At 43.4% G+C, this 21,212-nt stretch overlaps 1 protein-coding gene across 3 annotated transcripts in view; it reads left to right on the forward strand.

The window, feature by feature from the left end:
- The first annotated feature begins 1,912 nt into the window (after window positions 1–1,912).
- stas (Transmembrane protein stas) overlaps window positions 1,913–21,212 on the forward strand; it is a 30,180-nt gene continuing 10,880 nt past the window's right edge. For 2 of the 3 annotated variants that reach the window (XM_075690321.1, XM_075690320.1), the window contains exons 1-6: window positions 1,913–2,038; window positions 5,614–5,746; window positions 7,160–7,288; window positions 10,974–11,067; window positions 14,621–14,725; window positions 18,072–18,210. In XM_075690321.1, the coding sequence (XP_075546436.1) occupies window positions 2,005–2,038; window positions 5,614–5,746; window positions 7,160–7,288; window positions 10,974–11,067; window positions 14,621–14,725; window positions 18,072–18,210 (634 nt within the window). In that variant the 5' untranslated portion in view covers window positions 1,913–2,004. The remainder of the gene's footprint in view (window positions 2,039–5,613; window positions 5,747–7,159; window positions 7,289–10,973; window positions 11,068–14,620; window positions 14,726–18,071; window positions 18,211–21,212) is intronic. The other variant, XM_075690322.1, reaches the window with a different exon arrangement.

A 21,212-nucleotide genomic window follows, 5' to 3' on the forward strand; every position in this document is an offset into this window, starting at 1 on the left:
AGTTTCTGCGCTTCCGATCTTTATGATAGTTTTTAATGCGATTAGCATCATTGGGGAACATAACCCGCTTTGTCGTATGTATGTATGTATGTATGTATGTATGTATGTATGTATGTATGTATGTATGTATGTATGTATGTATGTATGTATGTATGTATGTATGTATGTAGCACGCCGTGGTGGAGGACTCCGGAAATTTTGACCACCTGGGGTTCTTTAACGTGCATCTAAATCTAAGTACACGGGCGTTTTCGCATTTGGCCTCCATCGAAATACGGCCGCCGTGGCCGGGATTCGATCCCGCGACTTCGTGCGCAGCAGCCCAACACCATAGCCACTGAGCAACCACGGCGGGTCATTTAATGTATGTCCGGTGCTGCAGGGCGGAACAGAACTCGCGTCACGCGGCTTCCTCAAGCGCAGCAGCCCGAATGCCCGATGCTTTACCGCTGCACCCCGAATGCACGCGGGCAGCGAGAGACCAATCCTCAGCGTTCGCATGCACCGGCATCTCGGAGGCCATCCCGCGCGGACTTCGCGGCGGCGGCATTAGAGGGCGCGGCGTGTTCAGAGGAAATGACGAGAGAGGAGCCCGACTGTAGCACAGCGCCTCGAGCTATGCATGAAGCGTTTCTGAACGTTCGCACGCATCAGTGCGCCACGCACCGGGAAGGTCATGCACGGACTTCGTGGTGGCACCGATAGATGGCGCAGCGTGCCCAGGCAGAAGTTTTGAGGAAAGCACAAAAAAATTAATGAGAATGCTAGGATGACAAGCATGTATGGCATAACTGAGTAACTCAAGCAGGCTAGGTGACTATTTGCCACCGCCCAGTTTCAAAAGGGGATGCCAATAAATCATCAGCATAGTCCATTGCATACGTAGTGGTACAAGGCAGACTAGAAGTGTTGAGGAAGAGAAGAAAAGATATTAAGGACATGTGTACAAAATACTATATTAAGAAGCATGTAGAGCATACCTGATTAACTCAAGCAGGCTAGGTGACTATTTGTCACCACCCCGTTTCAAAGGGAATGCCAATAAGTGATTATCATCACAAAGCGAGAGAGAGGAACCTAGCTGCAGTGCACGCCTCATGATGCGTTTCGACGGTGGCAATACGGTCTGTTGCTATATTGCTTTAATGCTAATCGCATTAACAGCGACATTCGTCGTGAGATTGGTTCTGTCGAGGTTCTGACGGAATTCATCTTTCTTATGTTCAATCGAATGTATTTTGCATCATTGCCTAATTGTAGACATGTGACCAAATCGTATCTTTGCATAAAGTGTGCCATTGTTGAATTTTTGTGCTCTGCTGCGGTAAATGTATATGAAAATTGTATATATTTACTGTAATTGGATATTGGCATTGCGGATGTAGTTTACGTCGACAGTGCTCCCACGCCATTTATTGGCTATTTTACTAGGACACTGATGTAGTTATTTGTCGAGCTTCTACAGAGCTGTACGAAAGCCAAACTCTATGCCGGGACAGAGAGCTTCATCAGGCCATTTACACCTTTTGAATTTTTGAGAACAAAAGTGGCTTTTTCGTGCGAATCGGATGTGCATTATTGTTTATTATTGAGAGCATTGAAAGAACGGAGCCTTGCCTGTCGAATGTCATGATTTAGCATCTGGTCACTACTCACTTAGAAGCGCGTTTCATGATTAAGTCGATGAGTGCACTTATGAAAGATGAAAGGCTGGTAAATTTTCATATGTAGCCATTTGAGATACGTTGCTTTCGCGTGTAGTGTTGTAGTGGGCTGCACTGAAATGAAACTGAAACTGGTTGATTCCTTTCGCTGCACATTTTCGTAACAAATTTTGTAGTGAAGATTAGTTTATGTTTTACTATTTATGGCATAACATTTCCTTAGCTTGCAGTTTTCTCTTTTGTCAAAGGAACTTTCAGGGACTTCGCGGGGCTTGTTTTCTTCTTTCTGGACCGCGTTTGTTCCCCACCAGGTGGATCAAGGAAATTTTGTTGCTTAAAAATGGCAGCCGAGTGTGATGCGAGTGTGAAGCAAGGTATGTTCCAGGATTTTTCTGCGTGGTTTCATTCTTTCGTTGCGTAGATTGGTGCACGTATACTTAAACGTCATGTGCATGTGATGTCCTTTCAATAGTATATGTGTCTTTCAAAATAGGGTTGACCTAAAGCTTGCGTCGTCCCTGAAGTCTGTTCGTGCTTCCGGACTGAGCTTTGTTGTAGCCCGTTGCGACGGCTATGTTTCAAGGTTAAGTGGGCTTATTGGTCTACGTAGAAGTGTGTTTATTGATCTACGTAGCTCGATAAGGGAAACACGTCGCTGTACACGTGTCGGTTATAACCAGTTTAGGCAAATGTCGTAATATTCTAGATTGAAACTCCGCCTAGCAGTTAACGTATGAAGGATTTGCGTCAGCAAGTGCGTCGTTTTCCCTTTGAATGAAATTCGTCTGCCGGCGTCAAATGTATCTTTGACATTTGCAAACTGAGACGTACACTTGCGTTTGTTTCATTGGGTGGTTATAAAAGGTTCGTGTTCTTGACATAATTTCGCCATACGAATGTGGGTTTTGGTTCTCGTGTGTAGGCAACGCGCAGGATGCCAGCTGCACTTTCGACGACCGAACGCTCGGGCTCTGACCCTTCTTGCGCAGTTAATCGCAGAGCTCTACGGTCGATGAACAAAGCGCCCGTGAGATCACCTGATGTTTTGAAGAGACAAGTGTTCCAAATGTTTCTGCACTGCGTGGCGGTTATTTTCGGATTGCACTGGAAAGAGACGAAAAGAAAGAAGGAAAGAAACGTGCATTGCGATGGTCACTTGTAAATCCGATACTTGTGGTTATACACTGAGAAAAGCGATCTGCGTCGCTCCGTTCAGGGTTTGATTTTGCAAACATATTCGAGCACATTACGTTTCCAGTTCCCGGATGACCGCATTTCTATAACAAAAGTTTTTTCCATTATTGGGAACGTCTGTCACTTTAGAAAATTCGGCCTTTTGGTTTGAAAGGGCATCTGACTAAAGTTAAGCCAGCTTCATAAATGTTGTTCACCCATGGGAAAGAGACATAAGATATCTTTTATAAGAGGAATACTGGAACCTGCTCTAGAGCTTCTTTTGTGAAATATTTTCAGTTCGTTTGGAACATCTTGCAATATATTACCAAGCAAAACCTTCCGTAGAAACACAAACTTGCTTACCACTTTTTTTCTTCTTTTTTTTCCCCTGTAGCTTAAAACTGTTTGAACACCAATGTTTTGTGTTTACACAGATTCTGTTTTATTTACATAAATCGGGAAGTTATGTCAGACATTAAAGCACTTTTTACTTTTCTGAATTTGTGCAGCGACAGGCGGTGATGCGTGACAGCTGGGTGGATCGTATGTTTAGGCTGTCACATTAAAAATGGTGGTGAATGTATTGACTATAATTGTACTATAATTCATATGTGCTTGTGTTCTAAGCATTGCTGAGAAAGCACATAGTGTTCCATTCTTGTCTGTGACCTACATTTTTCATGGAGACATTCGTTTAGAGAAATATAGTCGTAAACTAGTGCTTGACTGTTGGATTTTACTGCAATGCTTTGCCTCTTAGGTTAAGATTGTCCAGCTTTGCTAATCTTTTAAGAGACGAAACCACCAATATGTCTTACTCGCTGTTGCGTTTAAGTGGCAATGGTGCTCTGCTCTTGAGCAAAAGCTCATAAGTGCAAAAACACTTTTGCAGTACTCAGATTTAGGGGCGTATTTAAAAAAAACCTGGTGGTAAAAATTAATCACCTACACTCGACTACAGTGTCATTCATGACCCCATAGTTCTTGAAACCTAAGCCCTGTCATCAGTCAACTACTAAAATGGCATGGAGATTGCATGAAAAAAAAGAAGGAAAAACAATAATGTTGCTGCTTTATAAATTGAAAGAGCTTGTGACGCAAGCATTGAGAGGAGTAAAATGTTATGAAAGGAAAACTGGCAAGAAATTTGCTATTTAATAGCCACAGCAAAAGCACATGGGGGCAGTTATAGTTCAGTGATGCACAGAGGTGGCTCCTTTAACAGTTTTGTGGGTCTTTCACTAGTAGTAATTTTGTGTCCTTAGAAAAATGTTGCTAAACCTGGTTCATGTGTAAAAAGGCTCACTTGTGTGCACAAGATCACATACATAAAGTGTGCTCCACAGTGCAATTTTGTGTCCTGTTTTGGAATATGTGAGCGATGTAAACTCTTTCTGTGCCAAGTTTTCTTTTCCAGAAAATTACCAAAATGTTAGAAATTATTTTTTGGCTGATTCATTTTGAACAGCTCTTGTTATAGTAATATCAGCAGTCTTTTATTTAATCTTGTCTGTTGCAATCAATCTTTTTCACTTCTTCGAGTTGCAAATAGGCTTGGCCATAGAAAAAGGCTTAACATTTTTTGATACAGAAGTCAAGTGTGCTATAGATGTCTCCACAAAACACGTCATTGCTGGCACTGCGAGAAGAGAAAATCGCAGAGACGCAGGCAGCCAAATGTATCCGTTGAGCTTCGTCAATGTGAAAGGGGTCGCCAGAAACTCATCCTCAGAATTGTTAGAACCAAGTTGAATCCTAGAACGCGACTCATTAAAGCTTTCTGCGTCTGCTTCGTTCCTTGAGGTGAAGAGTGGGAAAAAGAGTGGCAGTTGTAGCCGCAGCTGCTTAACTCTGCACTACCATTTTTAAAACCCAGGAGAGCTGAAACTGCATTTCCACCAACTGTGACCACAACAATTCAGTTTTCTGGGAATCTTCTGCCATTTAGTAGCGCAGCAGTCATCAAAATGATAACATTAATGCCATACATCTGGGGTACTCAGAGGATGAAAGGAAATCACTGGACAAGTGAAAGTTGTCACTGGTGTATATCGAAAAGAACACTTGGACAAGAGAGGTTCATCCATTACATGGAAAGGGTCGACTTCAGTGGGGTTCAAGACGAGCCAACTTAGCGTTTGGACAGCTGTGCCTAAATAGGATGGCTAGATGAAGACTAGGCTAGTGGATCTGTTTCATTATGAAACTGGGCTGCACCAAGAAGCCAACGCTATAATAGTGCAACAATTATGACACTGTGTTGTCACACTGTGTTCTTTTTGTCGTATTTTAACAGTGCTCAACTTCCTAACATAAGTGAATGAAAATTAAACTGTGCAAAGCGAAGATGGATTAATAAAAAGACAACACATATGACAGGAGCTACATGCATCCCCATTGTACACGTTGCTGGTAACTCTGTACCATATTGCATGACTTAGTGCAGTGTGCTTTTTATTATGTAACAAACTTTCAAGCATTGAATATCCCTGCCTTATCTTATTAGGGCTGACAAAATGTAGTACAGAAACACACAGATGGAGATAAATATAGACGATAGATGACAGCTAACTACCAACCAGTTAGTGCTCATCTGTAATCTTATTTTGGCTGTCTGTATATTTCTACTATAAGTTTTGTCATGCTGTCGAACCAGCAAGCCCCAATTCTTATTAGTCCATTGACACTCGTGAGGTGCTTTAGTTGTATCCAAATACTGCAGTGAAATCTTATGGCATGTACTCATTTTTTTTTTTGCTTTGTTTTTCATCAGCAGAGACCCTGTCAGTGCCTTTGAAACATGGAAGGGGGAGCACAAGACGATCATTGTTGATTCTTGGGATGATATTTCTATCTTCACTACTGTGCCTTTTTCTAGTATACTGGAATTTCCCGACGCTCGAACCGTGAGTATAAAGTACAAATAGATTATCTACAAAATAGTGCGTTGCCCGCCCTTAAAGGCTTTGCTCTAACCATAAATTCTCATTCACGTATCCACTTCTAACTTGTATGTGTAGTTCAAAAGTGAAAGCAGGGAATGCCAGTTGGTCCTGGTCTGTAGTCTCAAGACAAGAGAGCTTGGTGTGCCTTTAGCATTGCACAGAAGCCGCGAAGAAAAAAGTATTTGAGGAGAGGAATTTGCTAGACCGCGACGATACACGAGGGCCGCCCAATAAAGTCACGGTTGGGCAAGGAGGAAATGATTACAACAAGCCTTGCACGTCACCTGTCGTGCTGCGGCAAAAACTGTGCTTACATGTTCTTCTATGGAAGTGACGCACAGAAATTGAGATGTTTCATATATTGTCTCTTTGGAGAGCGCGCCGCGTGCATTTTGCCTTGGCAAGCCGATTCATGACAGAGGGTGCATCAGCGTCGTGCCCAATGCCGTGACTTTATTGGAACGCCCGAGCGAGCACTGTTTCACCTCCTCAATAATTCTCGCTCCATGACAGAAGCCGACTTTCAAAATTTTGTGAGAAGTCCATTAAGTTGTTTGCAAAGCACGCCTTTTTTTACAATGAATAATTTCTCATACATCAGCACTTGTGAATGTAGAAGTGCTAAACTATAGAATTTAACTGATGTTTGAAATTTGTGTTTAGTATGTGCCGATTGTTGAGTGAAGAATGCAAACAAGCGAGTGCCGTCTACCTCAAAAATTTCCAGAAAACTACAGTTGGGACGGGGCAGTACAAAAAGCCGTTGCCGTGCTTACCTGGCCCTGGCTTGGTGCCCGTTCACTTTAGGAATATGACAGCTCACCGAATGCTGCTCGCTGCATGCTGGCCGATGGTCGTACCACTCGTAAACAGCGAAATTCAGCTTCGGCTGTACAGCGATGCTGCTTATTAGTAACAGCAGAGTGGTTGCCATGGCTGTGCCGTGGAGGTCACCAGTTTCATTCCTATTTGCCAGTGTTGCCAACTCCAACAGATCAAGCAATTTATGCCATAGTGCCGGCCGAATGTTTTGAAAATCGCGAGAAACTGCGCTGCTTTGCACGTGACTGTAGTGTCACGGTTGTAGAGAGTGAGAAGAATTCTTTTTTGTTAGTTTTGTCCAAGTGTCTGGTTTTATTTCTGCTGCCCATTGCTGATATTATTGATGGGAGTGGAAAAGAAATATAAGACTTACTTACCAAGCACGGTGCATCTTAATGAGTCCCAGTTGTTCAAAATTAATCCATAGATCTCCACTGTAGTGTTTCTGGTAGTCTCACTTGTGTACTTTGGCTGTAGCCTAATCAGTTGATCACTCAGTCAGTACAATTCAATCGCTCAAATTCTGATATTACCTGTCCACCCACATTGCAGGTCTGAAAAGCAGCACATGAAGCTGCCACGAGATATAGAGGATGCCAAAGGCTTGGGACAAGTGCTCAACAGATACACAGATCGTTATTTCTTCACTGTCACATCTGGCTTCTTTTTCACCTACATCTTGTATCCTTTTCACATGTCTTGATGATGTGCCTCTTTTAATGGTCATAGACATTGCGATTTATAAGTTGAGCCTCCTAATAACGAAATGAGTGGGGAAAGCGAAAAAAAAGTTGGTTTGGGAGAATTTCATTGTTGCGAAATGAGACAGCACAGGTAGGTAATGCGTTGCAGAATGAAACTTTACTGTCAAAATTCCGTTAGCTTACTTTGGCAAGCTTGCTCGAGGATATAGAAACGCATTACCGACAGCAGAAAGTGCGCTGCATGTGTCGGGAAAAAGTGGCAGCAAGGCCGTGGAGCTGTATTCTTGGTCGGTTGCTTTGTGAGATATGATCGCTTTTGCGAGATTTTGCGTAACCTGGCACTGGATGCAAAGCAACAACGCACCATGCACGCAGCAGCATTTCCCCAGTGCATGCTGTAGCCCTTGGGCGCCGATGCGTCCCATGCCGAGCTCAAAAGTGATCATATCTTGTATACCGGAAGGTAGTCGCTCGAGATAACGGCCTTTTCGTGCAAATCTACGTCTGGTGCCGAATCCACACGCAATGCCTGACGGGTGGCACCAAAACCAGCGTTCTTGAAGCAAGGGATGCATATTCCCAGACGATCGTTCAAACACTGCTTGGTGCGTGGCACTCCATGCTGCAGCCGCCATCTCAAGCGCCATAAACAATTCCACATTGGAGGGACGTGTATTTCCTTATTTTTGCTGCATTTTTGTCGCCGAGGCGTACATTACACACTGCACTAGGTGTGCAAAAACCATCATCACATGTCGGTAGCAACATGTGTGCCGCTTCAAATGGGCCATCAACAAAGATGATGGCCATGACATGTTTGTGGCACACACAATCGCTACTGGCGCTTGGTTGTTTTTGTAAACAAAAATGGTGCCGCCCATGCAAGTATAATGTGGAGGTATTTTATGCAATTTTAATGCAAAGCAATTGCATTTCCACACATTTTGGAGCTTGCTAGCCTTGCGTGAGTAGGTAATGTGCGGGGTTACATTCCGGCAAATTTCATTGATGCGGGATTGTAGTACAGTAGCATTTCGTTGTCCAGAGGTACGAAATGCATTGAGTCCTATGTGTGTTCGCCGGGGATACGGAAATGTTTAATTGTGAGAATTTCGTTGTCAGGAGATTTCGTTATCGCGGGTTTTGACTGTGGTATGGTAACAGCAAGGCTTGTAGTTGTAGTTCAGTTACATTTGCATAAAACAGAGGCATTTCGCCATCTTGTTTTCATTTCACCAAACACGGTGGAGTGAAAATTGAAATTTGAAGCTATTTTCTTCCTTCTTTCTTTCTTTATTAAGAAAACTTTACTGCAGCAAAAAAATTATTGGCAGGACATTCTAGTTTCACACTGAATCTAATTAATATGCTCTGTACAAAATTTTCCAATGTACAAGCTCTAATGTCTATCGTGGAAGCAGAGTCTAGAAGCCAAAAGTGTACTGTTGTGAAAGATGAAATATATAGGCTGTTGAGAAAAAAATGGCAGCTTTACATACTCCAACTGCCTTGCTTTCGTGGCTATCAGGTTATGTGTGTACCAATCGAATCTAAGGCTGGAGCAGCAACAATCTAAATTTTTCGTGGGCTGAATGCAGATTTAAAGGGGCCCCTGAAACACTTTTTATCAAAGTCAAAAAATGCGTTTGAAGTTAAGTTTGACTATTTTGGAAATACTTTGCCACAAAATGTCTTCAGTGTATTCAGCAGAAGCGCAGTTATTGGCAATCAAACGTACTGTTCACGGTGCTTCCGCTCCTTGTTCAATGATTTGCACAGCAGAGGCTACGGCAGAGTGGGATGTGCCCACAATGCTCCGCCTACTGAATGTCACCGTGGTGTGCAGTTCAAATTTGGTTTTGGATGTTCACGTAGACGCCACTATTTCCGATTTCGGCACCTACGACGGCCAAACTCGGTTGTCCTCTGCAAGCCGCAGTGCGCTTAGCCAGTGGACTTGTCGCGGCACCGCGCTGCAACCACGATATCTATGCTATGTAGCAGACCACAGCAACATGCAACTGCAGCGTTTGCTTTATGCACGAGAAGGCTAGAGTGTGCGCTTGCCCTCATATGCTCCTGTTTGGCTGTGCTATGTGGTGCGGACTCACTATATTCTGCACCAGCTTGACCGACGGATAGTAGCCACATCCAACTTGCTCATTTTGAAATGCTGTCAGTTGCTCATTACGAAGCAAAGTCAACTTGGAGCCGCCAATGAGTGAGGGGGCGTTTGCAAGCGTGCGCGTGGCCTGGTCTTAAGTTTTGTGTGGTTCTAGGCTAGTTGAGCATTCAAGATTAGCCGAAATTAGTGAGACCCAACGGCTATGACATTGATAAGCAGGGTGGCCAAAGTTAAATTCCTGCACAGGTAGCCGCGGCTGAGTGTGAACAGACAGTAGTCGACTTCTTCCGGAAGTATGTAATTATCAAAATATGAAAGCAGATTTTCACTTACTTCAGCCTGTTTATTGAACTGCATCAATAAACACACAGTAACAGTAGGAAGAAGCGCACTGATCCAAACACCCTTCCGGATTGATTTCAGCTATTGGCAAATAGCACCCGTGTATGGGAATGTGCTATATAATGAAATAATGTGTCCAGTAAAGAGAGAGAGTGTGTCTTTTAGGTGGAAACATAAAGAGATAAGTGCAGCGCCATAACTGACTCTCAGGTGAGGTCACCTCATCAACCAGAAAAGAGTGAGGAGCAGGCTTCTGTTAAAAAAAAGGACATTTGAGAGAAAGGTGACTTCTCTCTCTGCTTACGAGATCCATGCGCCGTGCATGACTACTGCAAAATTCGGCTGAGATGTTCACAGCAACATATGCTATCTGCAAACTGCCGTTTTTTCACCAAGTCCAAGAATTGGTTCAGGGCCACCTTAAAAGACTGCAAGTGGTAATTTAAAAATTGAAATATTGCTGCAGATAAAAATGTTATGCATTGTATTAAAGAGCAAGAAGAAGGAAAGGCCTAGGCCTTGCCCTGTTGGCTACTTTACACTTCGGTAAGTGGAGAGGGTGAAAGAAGGATTAGAAAGTAAGAAATATATTATACATATAGTAGTCAAAAAGTGTCATTCAGTTACTATAAGGTATCTACTGGTATGTCATGGCATGGTGAAAGCAAGTCTCTAGACAGCCCCACCAAAGTGCATGGCCTTCATTGGTTCCAAATGGCATTTCCCATTGTTTTGAAAATGAAGTTCTTTGTTTAGCTGTGACTCTGGTGTTGTATTGTATCAGTCAAAACAGAATTGATATGATAAATTTCTGTCTCATGTTCCTGAGGCATTCTGATTCTGTCTTGGCTTTGTGATATTGGGAGAGCTTGGAGGGTTGCATCTATGGGCACAGTGACAAGAAATTCTGCTACGTTTAAAAATAGCTGTACATGTATTTGGCTCAGGCATTATGATAGGAGACTAGTATTGCACCTTTGAACACGGCACTGTGCTAATAATATGTTGTATTAGTATAGTATGCTTTGGCTTGCTTACGGGAATACCTTTGAACTGGAAGTTCTCGAATCAGCAGCGCTGGACTGAGAAATGTGGTAGCTTTATGAGTTGCACTTATCTGCTGCATGCATAGAGAAGTGCACGAGTCGAATTGTAAAAGAACAAGTGTTTTTCCTTGACAGCAGTGTGTGTACAGCTTGCAGTCCTTTGCGATCCCAGGCTCAATCTTCCTGAGCATCCTCTCTGGTTTCCTCTTTCCATTCCCGTTGGCACTGTTCCTGGTTTGCCTCGTAAGTTTGACACTTGGGATAAATAAGTTTGGTTCCAATGTGTGGAATGGTTTTGCTATGGTGTATCCATTCATGCGCTGCGTGCACAAGTGTGCACGCCAAGTGGGATTCTCCCCGGAAGTTTTTGAGGGGAGGACATTTTGCGATCGAAGAGGGGAGGGGGGTTACATGCACGACTAGCCCCTCTCTCTCTCTCTCTTTCTTTTCTTGACAGGACCATTCTGTCATCTTGAATTTGAAATTCACCGATTTTGGATGAAATAATGAAAATAATGCGAGCCAGCGACACATCTTACCGCAATTGCCAAATTTTGTTAGGACAAAGAAATGCACAGCTCGCTGATGTCAAAATGCACGCTAGTACGTGCTGGTGATTCAAATCTGCATTAGCCAGTAGGAGTGCTTCCTGTGTCCACGAGGCAGCAGTAATTAATTTTGACTCTAGTTTTTTTTTTCATTTTTCGTTTGCTTCTTTTGCTTTATTTCTGCATGATAAAATATGGTGCTGTGGCGATTTGAAGGTCAGATATCTTCTCTTTATGATGATTCCAAAATGGTGGCGTTGCATCAGTGGGAAGTTGCGCACTCTGGTGCAATGGCATCTTTCGACGCTCGATTTTATACTCCGTTTTTGCCGACAATGCATTGGAAAAGTCCAATTTTTCTGAACTTCTATGTCACTTTTATTTCTGATCTTTCCCTATGTGATAAAGGAACAATCGAGGATAACGAAAAAAGAAAGAAAGGAGAATTGAAAATTGTAACTGGCCAACCGGAGCGGTATGTGGCATTTCCACTGCCGACTACTGTGGGGAGAACCCTGATGCCAACATAGTGCATCAAAAGAAAAAGCACTGATGAAAATAATGATATCTAAAATGTGTTGCAAGTATCTTGAAACACTCCTTATTAAGCCTGTACTGCAAGTCTGTGTTTGGTGTTTTTGTAAAACCTATTGTAAGATAGATAGATTGCTCACAGTATCAGTGAGTCATCATGTAGCATGTTCACTTCTTTCATTGTTTTTCACAGTGTTTTACACCCAGCATATGTTTCAAGTGATAGGATCAGTGCTTCCGAAGGATGCTAGATATGAAACAGTTGCTCTCATATCTTACATATTCCTGTTAAGAGTTCCCGCAAGGAGTACTCATAATTATGCCTTCATACATACATTCTGTAAACTTAAAACTTAAAACACACTGAAGAATTGTAAATTCTAATTTCGTTCTGCAGCAGTATGCTTTTCGTGATTACCTGCTGTGGTGGCTTAGTGGCCATGGTGTTGTGCTGCTAAGCGCAAGGTTGTGGGATGAAATCCGGCCATGGCGGCCACATTTCTGTGCAGGTGAAATGAAAAAATGCCCATGTCCCGTACATTGGGTGTGGGGGCACATTAAAGATCCCTTGGTGGTCAAAATTAATCCGGAGACCCCCACAACTGCATGCCTCATAATCAGATTTTGCGTTTGGCATTTAAAATCCCAGAATTCAATTCGATTGCTTTTCATAATCCTAAAGATGAAAAAAAAAAGAAAGATGTGGTGAAACTAAATCTTCAATGAACATAATTAATTGGTGCCTGAAGGAGATATAATAATTTTGTCGAATTAAAAAAAAAAAGTTGACGCATGTGGATCCTCATCTGAACAGACCCACCATCTGAATATTGTTGTGCAACGAGGGCAATCATCACCCGGCACAGGAGTAATTTCTTCCAGACCCTGATCTACACTCATGCCACATGCAGAGTTGTAGCGTGACATTGCCTGGCTAACTGCTTTCAACTATGACAGCAATTCGAGCACTTGCGCAGCTCGGAAGAAACTGAAACCCTGGGCTTCAGCTGCCAGCTCTAGGCCAGTATCTCAACATAGTGAACTTATCACAATGTGTGACCATTGGCTGCGTCATATTGTAAAACTTTCCCAATGACCTCTGTATGACACAGCAAAATTGTGTTTCTTCTTTTTTGTTACTCGTGCACTGACTGGCTAACCGGCTCTTCTAAAGCCACAAAAGCATGCTGCCAACGACACCCCTGAAGGCTCCCTAACCTCTCGCTCCCCCGACACCCTCCTATGCCCTTCTTTTTCTTTTTTTTCTCTTGCTTTTCTTTTTTTCATCCCTCCCTTCCCTCTTTCACTCCTGTCCCCTCGTCTTAAAAACCACGCTTAGAGACGTCAGGCGACAGCGCTCATTTGCTTTGCAGTCTCTCCCTTTACAGCCAGCCGCCACCAATAACGACTGCACGTGACGTCACTCTACTAACCCGTTACATGCCGGGGGTGACGAGGCCGCATTTGACGAAGATAGATCCTCCTGTCAAAATGTTGGCCAGCCTTTCCGAGGCAGCTTATTCCTGTTTATAACTTTTATACAGTACCACAGATTGCGAACTTTCAGTTGTTTTCAGATGCCAAAAGTGTTTTTCTTCAGAAAGCTTTTCGAAGTTCACTAGTTTGAGTCCTTGGTTCTTTTAGACTGCAGTGTACTCCTGATGAAGATGCTAACTAGTTTTAAGCAGGCACTGCCAAAATCTCATAATGTCATGGGCACCTAGTGTGAGACCTGTGAACCGTCACTTTGCATGTTTTCTGGTTTACCAAGACTCCTTTCATGGTAATTGTGTCATTTCTGGTATTCCAGCAGTATAATTAATTTGCCAGTCCAGCTTAACATTACTCTTGGTGTCACTCCAAGGTGTCACTCACGTCATAGAAAACTGACTGTGAGGATAGGTTGGTCCTCACTGTGAGTAGTTCGCTAACATTGTGGCAAAAGGGCTGATAACAGCATTTCAGTGTTGCAATGTTGCTGAGCTATACTGGGACTATATTTTTAATTACCTCTTTGTCCATGAGCCAGTAAGTGTTTTCTATAGCCTGAAGTCAGCAGACGCCACCACTTTGGTGCAGCATAACTGATGAAAATTGAATGCAGACAATGGTACTCCGGATGAATGCCTAGTGGATGTCTAGCCTGTAGACCTTTTTCTTTTCATCTGAAGTTTCATGTAATTTGGATAAATTGTATGGTCTTGCTAATGTTAAATTAGTGAAACTCGACTTTTTGAATGAAATTAGGTCAGTTTACATGCCCTTAAATAAGAATGCATAGACCATTGAAATTGGGAGCGCACTTACGGCTATTTTTAGTGCATATTAGTGTGACTTTCTCAAGGCAAAGATAATGCTGTGTGTTTGATTTGTGCGCGCAGTAAAGATTTTGTTAAATGCCCCTGGTTGATGTGTATAATTTTTCCTCTGTTACGTAGACTTACATTGCAGAATAAATGCTGCTACATATAAACATGCATGCATATTTTTTTTAACAAGGCTTCGTCTTGGCTCACTCTCTCACATATCTGATGCTGCTCCAGGACTGAAAACTTCAACAGTGTGTGTGCAGACTGTTCGAAGGGCAATGAGTGCCCAGTATTACTTTCACTTCCATAATTTGTCTTTTTTTTTTTTTTAATGCGTTCTCTGTTTAAGTCGTCAATCAACCAATCAGTGAGATGTGTGAGTGACACGTGCCTGCTCCTCTGCAGTGTTCAGCGTTAGGAGCCTCCTTCTGCTACTTCTTCTCGTACCTGGTCGGGAGGCGCCTGGTGTTCAAGTACTTTCCTGCCAAGGCCTTGAAGTGGTCCGAGCAGGTAATAACCACTGTAGCAGTTTACCACCTTCACGATGTGAACATAGGGCGTCAAAGGCATTGCATCATGCCCAGTTTTCTCTCTCCTTATCATAATTTATTTATTTATTATACAGTCCCACATTTGCTCAGAGAGCATTACAGTGGGGGGGGGATAATACAAAAGTTAAACAGTTGTAATTAAGGTTACATAACAAAAAAACTACTAATTACTATTACTGCTGACAACAAGGCGACTCTGATTCATCCAATTTGTTATACTAGTTTAGCGCAGCCTCGTCATTTTACTTTCTACTGGCATTCTTTTTCATGAGTTAGGGCTTGGCTCGTGGCTTGCCAAGTATGTCATGAACGAAGTATGTCATGAGAGAAGCACCTCCACCAGATGTCACTTTATAGTGACGGCGAAGAACCGAACACTGCTGGAAATTTGAGTTAAGTCTAACTCTTTATTAGGCGAACTTGTGCCTGAAAAGAATAGGCGACTCTCAAATCACAGTGGTAGCAGTGAGTTGAGTGGTCGGTTGTCGTATCTGATCTCACGGACTATATGCGTCCGCTATTTGTACGTGACTCAGTGTACATTTAAGAGTAATCGTTGGCACTCGCCTAAATTTGAGAATGTACAACACTATTCTCAACACATGTGATAGCTCATCAGGCATGCCTCCTTTCATTTAGAATTGGTAACAATGTTACAGAAATTTTGAACACCGTAGGTGCATCTTTCGCTGAGCAACAACTTCAGAACAGGGATAATCTTACGAAAATGAACAACGTAAATAAGGTAATACAATGACATGTGGCAATATAATAAACCTTTTCACGAAGGTCTTGCACATGCGGACACATTTTTTTTATTGCTGTGGCCACTTTATGATTTCTTACACAGGTTAGTGGGGTTGGTTGTGACAACAAAGTTTTGTACTTTTTTTGATGAAAACTTGGCTATGTTAACTTTTTTCGACATCCACCTAAGAAGCAGTCCTGGAAAGCTGCACTGAATCATTTAGTGAAGTCAGCTATTAAATGATTGTACTGTAGTGACAAAGCCTAGAGCTAAATTTGTGTTAACAGTGTAAGTACCGTATTTACTCACGTAATGATCGCACTCGCGTAATGATCGCACCCCTGAATTTTGTCGTCAAAATTCGATTTTTTTTCTTTACTGTGTAATGATTGCACCCTGAACTTGTTGCAGCGATATGTTGTGTGCCAAGCCTAGGTAATAATGATCGTGCTTACCATCTGTCAAATGCTACGCGAACGACTCTTGAAGACATACCAAGCGGTCCGTATGCACCCAACATGCTTAAGCAGATGCCCCATTTCATTCCTTTCATCACTTTCCACACTTCCATGAAAAAAAAAAAAAAAAAGAACTACAACCAAACTTGCCTCGGCTTTATTATTTGCAGGCTTCATAATGGTTTTGGTCAACAACAACATAAAGGGCGCCTTTCGATTCTTCTCGTCTGCACTCATGGGCATGCAACAAATCGCGAGCGGCAACGATAGTGGCCACGTTTACACTGATACGTTAGAAGTGTACCCTATTTATACGCCGATGCTTGTAATGCCGCTAAGATATTCGCCCACCCTTAGCGGAAACGTGCCGTATTAGCATAGCAGTGAAGACAAATGCCACAGTTTCCGCAGCATGCCCGCCATGTGTTTTTATGTCACTGGCAGCTAAGCGCAGCCATCTCTGTTTCTGTCTGCTCAAAGTGGACATGGCTACATTATAATTATTGTCGCAAACTTGCCGATATTATTCATTACTGATACGAAAGAAACTGTTTCAATGCGCGTAATGTACTCACAAGAAGAAAAATAATTGCGTTCCACGCGTTCGGCTTGCTCCGCCGGCCGCTATATTTGTTTTGGTGTACCGCACTGACAGCGGCAGCCGCCTGCTTGTCATCCCGCAGCAAATGCGGGATGAAAAAAGAAAATGTTTCTTTTTGTTGGAAATCTAACCAACATAATAATCGCACCGCTGAATTTGCGTCAATTTTTTTTACAAGAAAGTGCGATCATTATGCGAGTCAATATGGTAACATCACGATGAACTTTTGGTGATGTTCTCCATGTACACATCACTGGAAAACATGTTTTACTACCAAAGCCGTGGCCCTCGTACTCGCACAACCAGGAGTGAGGACCATGGTCACAGACTCCCAGACCGCCTACACAAGCTACCACAAGGGGAACATCTCTCCCACGGCACTAGCGATCCTCACCAAACGCAAATCACCGGGACGGGCCGTTGAGCTCGTGTGGGTCCCGGCTCACTCGCAAGTGGAAGGCAATGCACTCGCCGACCACTATGCCCGAGAACTGTCAATCCGGGCCGAGGAAGAGCCAGAGCTACCGCACCCCATGACAAGTTACAAAGAAATAATGCAAATGTACAGAAGTGGCACATGTAGGCTTCCCCGTCCGCATCCGCAACTCAGCCGAATGCAGCAAACGATCGTGCGACGCACGCAAGTGGGGTCGCTAGCGCATCCCGTGCTCTTGCACAAGATGTTCTCAACAGAGCATGACACTTCATGCCCTTTTTGCAGACGGTCAAAAGGCACTCTAGCACACATACTTGCAGAGTGCACTAGGCTCAAGAACCCCCCACCATCCCTACCCCCCACCCTCCCCAGACCCAACCCCCTGAGCGATGGGAGACCTTGTTGTCCAGCCCCGACCTACCGACCCAGCTCGCGCTGGCGGCTAGGGGCTAGGAACTGCTGGACGCATATGGGACCTGAGAAGGTTCCACCCCATCTGGTGCCAGCGCGCACCAGCCATCACTGAGGGCTTAGTACAAAAGTTGATTCTCTCTCTCTCTCCACATTTAAAAAAAATTTTTTTCACCTTAGTTGGAATTACTTGTGCTGTAGGAGACATTCAACGCCTACAATCACTCCTCAGCCCATTTTCACCTCTTCCTGCTTGGAAATTGCTTATTGTAAAGAAGCTGTAGGTTTTCTTCTTGCATTTGTAGTGCATAGGCATAACATTGGGATGATAAGCTCATGATGGCTGTGTATGGTCTGCTAGGACAATTCTGTGGACTCCTATTAAGGGTCCACGGTATAATTGTGCAAAGTGGGAAAAAAAAGGCTAAAAAATAGAGTTCTATATTACAAAAACTAAATGTTTTTAAATACCAGTACTTGTTCTAAACAAATATTGATAACAAGAAAACAGTGCTAAAATTTTGTTTCTGAAAGTAAAATAAGGCATCATGAAATGCTGTCTGTGTCCTTTTGCATATTCTTTTTTTTTTCTTGTTTTTTGGCCTATCACCAGGCGCCTTTGCCTGACTCCTTGCTCTGCCCTTAATGCAGGTGGCGCGACATCAGGACAATCTGCTCAACTACATGATCTTCCTGCGCGTCACGCCGTTCCTGCCCAACTGGTTCATCAACGTCACAGCACCCGTCATAGATGTGCCCATAGCCCCTTTCTTTCTGGGCACATTTGTAGGTGAGCATCTGGTTTTGTCAGATGGTTTTGCCAGTCAGAGTTTGTGTGCCAATAGTGCACAATAGGCAGAAGCAGTTGAGTAAAAGAGTCAAGGTTGGCGCTAGATGATCGCACACGTTCACTGAAATGTGCTGATGGAATGACAAAGATGCAGAAAAAGGGGGTTGGTGGGAGAGGCATAGAAAATGCATCCTTTTTCACGCATTATCCATGTGTTTCTTGGGTCCTTTTCTCTGTATGTATGTCTGTTGTTTCTGTTGTAGCTACACATTTCAGTCAACAGTCCAGTAGCACGTCCCAATTTGTTTGATCCCATTCAGCTGCTCGCCCGGCTATGCCAGTGTTTCTGCCTGCATGCTAACGCCATCAGCTAGCGGTCTTGACATTTACTTTTGTTCGCAGTCCTTATTCAACCACATTTGATTGCCTTTGTATGGACAAACCCATTCATATTGGCACTTGCAAGAAAGCCTTCATAAGTTCAACATAAGTGTGTAATTTTATATAAAAGTGCTTATGAAATTTGACTACTGAAAATGCATGTTACACCTTAATGTCGATTCTTTTTTTTGTTGTTTTATATATGCAGTAAAATCAAGTTAATTTGAATTTCACAGCAGTGGAAAAGGATGTCCAAATTGACAGAATGACATATTGTCAAATGGACCAAGACAGCAATAAACAAATGCTTAAATTATCAATGTGCCTCTATTTACTAAATAAATCTGCTACCCACGCTTCCATTTTGCACAAAATCTGTGCGGCAGCTGCAATTTTAATCTTCTCGTGACTGATGAGTGTTTGCGGCAGCTAGGGCCTTGCAACTTCTTTCACACTCAAGTAGTGGTGCGAGATATCTGTCGTCCAAGTGGATGTGCTATTCACCACGACTTGCACATTCCAATTATATTTTCGTCAGTGACAACTAATCACCGATCGGAGTGTAGCGGGCAGGTTTGATACCAGCACACAGGCCACCATAGAGCGGCTTTTCATTCTCAACAGCTTCTGCAGTGTTTGCGCCATTACATTCCTTGTACTAAATTAAAGTGAAACCAGTTCCCGCTGCAACCGATACAGATGAATTCGTGGTCGCCATCGGGTGACAATGGATGGCTACCAATGCAGTCTTGAAGGCATGCGGTGCCATGCGAGGTGCTAAATGCAGTTAAATGGCACAGAATTTTCTTGTCATTTGCATACACACTGCTCTTTGCGTCACACATTTGTGGTGCTCGTTATTTCTAGGGGTTATCTGCCTGAATCGACTGTTATGCAGCAAAATATGTGTCCGAATTAACGAAAGTTAGATGCCCTTAAATAATGCATACATTTGCCGGCACCAGAGGGAAAGTCTGAATTTACCGATTTTCTGAATGAACAAGATTTTACTGTCTGTGTATTTGCTGGCACAGTGGTCCGACCATGAAGTTCGAGGAAGGGAGCTTCTGGCCTCCTGTGAATGAACCACCTTTTCCTGTGAGGCACATGAAAACAGTTTTTTGATTGAATACTCTCCAGTCTAAACTGATTCCTTGCCTCACTACCAGCAGTTTCCTGTTGATTAAGTCTTTTGGATACAGTTGAAGAAGTAAAGTTAAAGGGACCCTGAAACAATTTTGACGATTTTCTACAAACGTACTGAGTCGTTAGAGGATCTTCTGATCCTCTAACGACTCAGTCGACTCCTTCTGATCATTAATTGACACATCTAAGTGCTCGGCATAAAGCGTGTAATTTATTATAAGGTTTTAAAAATGCACATCGCTGCCAATCGCAGCACACTGCTCGGCAGAATTTTAAGCCGCCCCTACCCATATGATGGAAATCACCCATATGATGTCAGTGGGGCGAGCTATCCGATTGGCTGATCAGGGCGTGTTATCGATAATTTTTCGAACTTTATGGTAAACAAATGATGTTCGTAATAGTTGGAATGTTAGTTAATTTGTTTTTATAAAAAGAAAGTAACATAAAGAGAATGCACAAGAAGAATTTTTCAGTACACTTAAGCACTTCCGGCACACAGGAAGTGTCGTCTGCTTGCGTTACAACATGCTCCGTCTTTGACGAGAGCTCAGCTGTCAGTGTCGGTCTGTCTTTTCGCGAGCGCTATGATTCGACTTTGTTGCATTGTGGACTGCAAACGTAGCGACTGGCAATATGTCAAGCTGAGACATCGTGTCCCTCTGCAAGCCAGTAGACGAGCAGACTGGCTGCAGCGCATCGTACTGCCACTATCCGATCGGCGCCAAGATTTGCGCGATTATGGCCGTCACTTTACACCGGAAGATTACTAACGCAATAGCGTTTCGCGAGTCCGGTATCAGGGTAAACGCGAAGGGCAAGGGGTAAGGGCCTGGCCATGTCCCCTTGCATGTCGTTTCAGGGGATGAACACAAGCGCAAATGTGAGTGGTCTGCACGGTGCAGCCACCTGGTGGCACAGAGCTCAACCACACACAGTAGCAGTAACAAAATGTATTCTTCTTTGCTGCTGGTGTAAATGTTTCGCTGGAGTGTAATCGTTAACACATTGTTTTTGTAAATGTTTAAAATGTTTCACACTTGGTTAGAGCAATATTAGCTCTTTATTTAGCTGGTTAAGCTCTGCGCCAACGGGTGGCTGGACTGTGGAGACCGATCAGGCAGCTCACGTACATCTACGCTAAAGTTCCTTCATCAGCTTGAGCTTATGCCTCCACCGTTCTGTCGAAACGTTTGGCTGGTGTGTGATTACCGGAATACCAGACACATTCGGCGCTACGACAGAATGCTCGCAATGCACACTGCTTCGATAGCTATCGCTTGGGGTCGACGGCCAAGCGGCTAGTGGAGAGGTTTCGCGTGGGCGAGGCGGGCTCCAAAAGAACCGGAAGTGAACAATGTGACGTCGCATCGTGACGCAGAACCAGTGAAGGCGGAGCTTAGCCCCGATCGCTCGGCGAACGAGTTGAGGAGGAAAAGCATGGCTAGGGAGAAGGGTAACTTGTAATCGCTTGT

Source organism: Dermacentor variabilis, chromosome 4 (genome assembly GCF_050947875.1).
Source record: "Dermacentor variabilis isolate Ectoservices chromosome 4, ASM5094787v1, whole genome shotgun sequence".
NCBI lineage: Eukaryota > Metazoa > Arthropoda > Arachnida > Ixodida > Ixodidae > Dermacentor > Dermacentor variabilis.